General features: G+C 40.5%; 2 protein-coding genes across 7 annotated transcripts in view; one reads left to right on the forward strand and one right to left on the reverse strand.

Annotated features, from left to right (window-relative positions):
* LOC135111163 (sialin-like) overlaps nucleotides 1-1,673 on the reverse strand; it is a 16,333-nt gene extending 14,660 nt beyond the window's left edge. Inside the window, exons 1-2 of one of the 5 annotated variants that reach the window (XM_064024197.1) lie at nucleotides 1,195-1,673; nucleotides 929-974 (exon numbers count right to left, since the gene is read on the reverse strand). The gene's annotated coding sequence lies outside the window, so the exon portion shown is untranslated. The remainder of the gene's footprint in view (nucleotides 1-928; nucleotides 975-1,194) is intronic. The other 4 variants (XM_064024194.1, XM_064024193.1, XM_064024192.1 and 1 more) reach the window with 4 other exon arrangements.
* Nucleotides 1-4,003, forward strand: part of LOC135111162 (uncharacterized) — a 6,827-nt gene extending 2,824 nt beyond the window's left edge. For both annotated transcript variants that reach the window (XM_064024190.1, XM_064024189.1), the window contains 3 exons: nucleotides 1,794-1,962; nucleotides 2,092-2,172; nucleotides 2,301-4,003. In XM_064024190.1, the coding sequence (XP_063880260.1) occupies nucleotides 1,838-1,962; nucleotides 2,092-2,172; nucleotides 2,301-3,759 (1,665 nt within the window). In that variant the 5' untranslated portion in view covers nucleotides 1,794-1,837 and the 3' untranslated portion in view covers nucleotides 3,760-4,003. The remainder of the gene's footprint in view (nucleotides 1-1,793; nucleotides 1,963-2,091; nucleotides 2,173-2,300) is intronic.
* The last annotated feature ends 3,175 nt before the right edge of the window (nucleotides 4,004-7,178 follow it).

The following is a 7,178-nucleotide window of genomic DNA, read 5'->3' on the forward strand; positions in this document are numbered from 1 at the left end:
GTGTGTCTGGGGAACAGTAATTGTCGTTGCCGATTTCTTGAGACTTAAGAATACATCCCTCAGTCTTAATTTTGTTCCCACCGTCTAGTGTTATACAACATTACTACTATAGTGCGCAGTTAGATAAAATGGTATTATGCAGCATAATAATTGCTGCGCTGTGTGAGGACAAGGTGAGGAAAAAGGAATGGCGCCAGGCGTGGTTGCGTAGAAGAAACTGAAGGGGAAGCCACACAACAGCATGAACTGCAACATAGTTATGAATTAGACTTTACAAACTTCATGCGGATGGACCCAAACTCGTTCTACGATTTATTAATTGCCACTACAGGTTTATTTCTGCTTTAATGAACTTCTGCTTTGACGTTCCATAAACAGGGATTCTGTTGATACAGTTTATTACTTATTCAACGAGCTACAAGTGTTCATGCTGAGGTAATTAACTTTAATCTTTGAACTGCCATGTTCATACTTCAAACACGATTTCACTCGGTACTGTTATTTACATTTAGTCGAGGCTTGATTTTTTTTTTTTTTTTTTTTTTTTTTTTCTTCACACATGCAGCACATTTTCTCCTGCACCTAGGTTGGTCTGCCTCACATTATGCATATTATATTCCGAGGCAGCGTTCATCACCGTGTGTGTGTGTGTGTGTGTATGTATTATATTATATATATATATATATATATATATATATATATATATATATATATATATATATATATATATATATATATATATATATATATATATATATATATATATATATATATATATATATATATATATATATATATATATATATATATATATATATATAATACACACACACACACACACACACACACACACACACACACACACAAACAGGGGTTTTCCAGCCATAGTCGTATGATACTCATCCTGAACAAATGCACCTTTACGTACCTGTTCTCCCCTTCTTGTTGTTCAAGCACCGGCCACTGAGTGAGATCTGGGGATAAAACTTCCCTCAGTATGAATACTGGTGTTAACCGGAGATACAAGTTGACAAGGCACTGACGTCACGATGACGAGATTTCAAAGTGATAAAATACAACATCTCTTGCGATCAATAATTGATAATATGCGTATAGTATGACTGTGCGGTAATACTGGATACATATGACAGCTTAAAAATTAATGTAGTGATATAACTTGGATTATGCGCGTACTATGGAAGCAAGCAGCGAGCAGGAGAGTGCTGTTAGTCGTACGGTGTGTCCTCGATGAGCCAACACTGCGTAGTGACTGGTGATGGTTCAGGGCAGAGGAGTATAAACCAGGCCATGGGCGGGTGATGCATTAATGAGGGCATGCATGAGTGGAGGATGTAAAGTAATAAATCCATAGCCATGAGAAGTATTCTTGCCATGCTAAACTCGAATTTTATTTTCTGCTTAGCGTTAGTACATCCCTCAGTTCCTATATTATTCCTCTTAACTCCAACTTCCTTCCTCTTTGTCACAATCTTATTCCTCTTAATACCGATCCCCTTCTTCCTCTTAATTCCGTTCTCCATCCTCTTAACTCCAATATCCTTCCTCTTAACTCCCAGCTTCTTTCTCTTATCTCCAACTTTTTTCCTCTTAACTTCAATCTCTTCTCTTAACTTCATTCCCTTTTCCTCTTGACTCTAACTCCTTATTGTTTCCTCTTAATAAGTGTGTGTGTGTGTGTGTGTGTGTGTGTATGTGTGTGTGTGTGAGAGAGAGAGAGAGAGAGAGAGAGAGAGAGAGAGAGAGAGAGAGAGGAATATGTATATCTTCTTCAGATGGTACTTGTGTTGTGCTGAAGATAACATTTACCGGATTACGGATGCAGCCCTCACACAGCGCGGCATCACTTTCCCCGTGGAAGGTGTGGAGGAGGATCCGTCCTTGCCAACCATTTCCAAAAAAACTCATCATCCTCCTGGTGCTTTTGTTTTGGATCGGCTTCAGGTACTTGGATGCAGTTTTTAATGCAGATTTAGCTCCAAATATTTCAAGACGAATTTGTAAACTTTCCCATGATTTCAATTTCTTTAAGCAAGGATTTACAAAATCACTGATCGTTTCTCTTTGGGTCAGCATACAGATCTTGAGAAGGAACGCTCAGCTACCAATGTACTACCGTGCAGCGCCACTCGCCAGATTCGGCGTAGACTTCAGGTGCCTTGTTGCTTTTGGCAATGCTTGTGAATAGGGGCGCACACTGTATCTTGCCATATGCTGTCATAAAGAGTATTAAGTAGTTGAACACAGAAACAAGGCACACCATAATAGTATCTACTCAACAGAACCTCCGTCGGACCGTCGCGGGTAATCCCAAGGGCGCTGTTTCACCTGAGAGCCAACGTGGACAACAGCACGTGGGAGAAGCTGGGTGACGTGGTGGGTCGAGTGTACAACCTCCCGCCACTCTACGGCATTGAGAAACGTCCGCATCTGGTCAGTAAATGCGGCAAATATCCTGCCCTCGTCGACTTGTCCTTCAGTAACGTCTATTGGCAAGTCTTTCATTCTAGTGATGGAACGTTTTACTTGTACAGCGCATTCTTCGATAACCGCACCCTCACTCGGCCAGGACCGTCTGTACGCATCCTTGGCATGGCGGATCGAATCAAACCTGCCGTCAGGACTCACTGCCAGTTGTGGTACGAGGGCCAGGGTACCCCCGTAGTGGCCAAGGTGGTCGAGTATCGGTACCTTTGGATCAGGGCCTGGGGTAACTATAGGAACGGCACCCTGCAACCATACTTGCTGCAGTGCGTCATTCCTGAATCACACAGGCAACGAGTCCCGCAGTCAGTTTCATTGGTGGAAGGACGCTGCGACCGGTCCACCAACAACCTGCGAGTGGTCCACAATCCTCCACCAGAAGGACAGAAAAGTAACTTTGCTGTTTGTGTGAAGGGCATGGATGTTGACGAGGATATAAGTTTGAGAATGGTGGAGTGGTTTGAACTACTTTTCTTGTTAGGAGCTGACAAAGTGTTCGTGTATGATTTGGGAATACACCCTAACATCTCTAAGATACTAAAACATTATGAGTCCAAGGGCAAAGTTGATGTGAGGAGTCTGACGCTTCCAGGTGAACAACCCACCGCACGCGGGCTTGTCAGGCGGTATCTTAAAGCCAGGGTTGTTCACAAGCGGCAGAATGAGATAATCCCATACAATGACTGTTTATATAGAAATATGAACCTTTACAAGTTTATTGTACTGATCGATATTGACGAAGTCATCATGCCTAGATCAGTCCCAAGCTGGAAGGAGCTGCTGGAACAAGTGGCGCCTCAGGTCATGTCGGGAGAGGGTCATCCATACGCCTCTTACTACGCACGCAACGTGTATTTCTTAGATTCAATGCAGGACAAGCACGGGTTGGCGATGGACATGCCTCGTTTCATGCACATGTTGCAACACCTGTACCGCGCTGCCAACTACACAGCACCCACTAGTTACATCAAAGCTTTCCATGACCCTCAGTTGGTGCTCACGCTACACAACCACTTTCCTTTTTCCTGCTTGACACCCACATGTTCCCGCTTCCGCATCCCGACAGAGGTCGCGCACCTTCAACATTACCGTGTGCAGTGCGTGTCGGAGCTTAAGAAGGTGTGTCCTTACTACAGGAACCACACCGTCCTGGACGGTGATATCCTCAGGTTTAAGGACCCCCTGCTACGCGGCACCCTCCGCACTCTGCGTCACCTCGGGTTCCTGCAGGAAGAACTGGACACGACTAACCATTAATTCGATGAGGAACCGGAGATCCAGTGAAAAATCGCGTTACAACTAACATATTGCAAATTGAGCTCTTCTGAGTGTGTGTGTGTGTGTGTGTGTGTGTGTGTGTGTGTGTGTGTGTGTGTGTGTGTGTGTGTGTGTGTGTACTATACTTATTCTTTAATAGAGTATAATACTTATTCGAGTTCGTGGACAAGCTTGAGAAACATTTGTTATCCCATTCTATTGTAATACAAATAAATGTCACCAATTATTAGTAAAGTGTCTTTTTTCATTATATATATATATATATATATATATATATATATATATATATATATATATATATATATATATATATATATATATATATATATATATATATATATATATATATATATATATGTATGTATGTATGTATGTATGTATATACTATTTTTTTAATAAATGAGAAACACAAGACACTTACGCTGACATGTCCAGGCCCTTTGTCCAAATCCATACAAACACTGAAAGATTTATCTGAAGGCGGAGTAAATCTTCGAGCATCAGCGTCTCTCACTGTGCCGGAGATGGAATCCCAAACCGGGAGACGGAGAGCAGAGCCTCAGACGTCGGAACCATAACGATCGTCAGTTCCTCAGGTAATTTTGGGGCCTTTGTTCTCCTATTGGTTACCACAGACTCATGCAGACGTCTAAGTCAGCAGCGGGGAGTGGAAATCTTAATGCATATATCACATTCGCTGACTGCTAATGCTTTAAAAATACGGCTATATCTGTAGTAACTTGGTAAACGAATGGAAACTAATCACATGCAAGTCAAACTTTCTAATCTAGAGGTTGTTAACCTGAGGATTTTTAAAGCTGAGCATTATAACAAGGCTATCATGTATTAGGCTCTCATTAGATATGGTATATTAAGTCATGATAAATAATCTTAATTCTCGTAATACTGAACCTGCTTCTTTCGTGTGAGGTGGAGCGGTGGGTGGCGTATGAAGATGGGAGGTGAGAGAACGAGGGAGGAATGCATGTTGATTTCAAACAGCAACGGATCTTAAATTTACAACCCTCTGTTGTATACTAAAAGATAGCTAATGCTTAGAGGATGAAATACATGGTTAAAATAAATAAAATAAATAAGTTTACGTGGCAATGTTACCCCCTCAATGCAGCTCACTCATTCCCGTCAAATGCGCCAATATCAGTTGCGTTAGCGTCTTGGCGTGTTGTGGCGATGTGAAGCTGCTTGTATTATTTTGTACCTTTTGAGACAACCCGTGAGGACTGGGGATTATGTGGCATATGCAGATATTTTGTTAGTGTATAGTTTTCTGCACTACAGTGGAAATGCTGGAGCTGCTGAGCTTAGGTACAAAAGGAGACTTTCGGCAAGTGCTGGTGCTATATTATTGATGACGTGTTGATTATTATTGATCATTTTTATTTGGCTACACATCTCTGACGACCGAAAAGTGTTTGCTAATTTACTAAAGTACCAGCTTTCTCAACTCACACGTGTTCCTCTGGCCAGTAGAGAATGGCCAATGTCTCAATATACGGTTCAGCGGGGCACAACCACACTTCAGACAGTTCAGCTGTAGCGAGACAACACATCATGGACGTTGGATAGGCCGTCGATGTGCATCATCTGTCAGATCACTGTGTTCGATGCCACCCGTCTCTTATCTTTGGAGACACATGGAACTTACATTGTTCGTTAAGGAAATCAACAACAAAATATAACTCTTAAGCAGAATTACTGACAGAAGAAATCAGGAACACCCCAGAAGCAGTGGGGTATCTACTGTAGGTATGTCATTGCAGGGACATCTGGGCGGTTACTTCTTAGCAAATAACTTGTGCATCTCTATGTAGCATCCCTGCTTCTGCCTTCTGAGTAATGGGAAGGAGAGGGGGAGCAGGAGAGCATTCTGATGTCATATAGAATACATATGGCAGCAATAATATAGCCGTGATCAGTGGCCGGGCGCCGACTCACGGGAGCTGAAGATGCACCCTCTTCTAAGTGTTAACTGAACAGTTCATGCTGCAACGGACACAGTTATTGAAAATTAGTGATTTATTCAAATATATCATGTGATCGTCACAACAATTGAAAATTTTGTTGTGAACTGATTAGCCTAGTAGATCTGCTGGTAATATGACAATTCAACTAAATAGAAATGAAAACTGCCTCTTTTACTAAAAAAAAAAAAAAAAAAAAAAAAAGTTGGAGCTATTTAGTGAAAATGTCATTGGCATTTCTGACACAACTTCTTCAACTAAATAGCTCCAAACTTTTCTCGAGTCGATGTCTGTTTTGCTGTGTACCAGAATAAACTCTGGCACGTCAATTTAATCTCGTATGTACGACAACACGTGTGCAATCTATTTCGAGTTGAAAGGATAACTTTATAGTGCGTTCCTTATCGCCTTCTATCCACTAGGCGTCTTGGGAGAAGTTTCAGCTGCGTACGAAGACAGTGGATACGGATATAAATAGATGAATAATTTATGATGCCTAGTTTATTATAATTCCTGTAAAATTATAAAATGTGCTTGTTTATAAGATCCATGTGAGTAGAGGACAAAGTACAGTCCTACTGAAGAGGTAATTCAAAATAATATAATGTTCATAGCCTAATCTTGCTCTTGTCGATATCATCAAAAGTATTTTGCGTAAAGTTCAGACTATCCAATACTAACAAGCATACAAGATTTCGAATAACGAAGTTTAATTATTGAGGATGGTTTCCTATGAAATAAAATATACAGTAATAATTATGATGAACTCAGTGATGGAACAAAATAAAGGGTGTGAAAAGGCTTCCGCACCACAAGGGTTAAATCAATTGATATCTCTACTTGTTTATTTCTCAGTCATAACTATGTTAGATCTCTAATTAATCAGTATTTCACCTCAACTTTATAAGCAATTCAGGCACTGGTTTTCTCTAAGTCTGCAATATCTTTTTTTTTTTTTTTTTACCATCTGGGTCAGGTTAATTTTCATTTTATTTTCCTCTATCACTGTTATATGCACTTCCTCTTTCCCACCTTTCCCATGACATTGTTTCAACTGAGATCCCTTTATCTTCGACATTCTTGAGGTATGACCTTTACGTGTTCAATTAGTTTCTCCAGTTTTTTCTCCATAATGGTATCTAGATTCTTCCGGTATTTTCTGTATTTTATTTCCGTATTCACTCAATATTTTGGGAATTGCATACATACACAGTGCATTCTTCTATCACCATGTTCCCTGCCACCAACTCGTCCGAAATGCTTCATAGCTATTCTAAAATAAGTTATATAACATGCTGTCATTATAAACAAATGTGAAAGCTTACAGAAATTTGCATCATATTGTATGCCTCCTATCCGATGAACTCAGATTAGTAATAAGGACACGTATGCATTTACCATATATCGGTATCCTGA

This window comes from Scylla paramamosain, chromosome 21 (genome assembly GCF_035594125.1).
Source record: "Scylla paramamosain isolate STU-SP2022 chromosome 21, ASM3559412v1, whole genome shotgun sequence".
Classification (NCBI taxonomy): domain Eukaryota; kingdom Metazoa; phylum Arthropoda; class Malacostraca; order Decapoda; family Portunidae; genus Scylla; species Scylla paramamosain.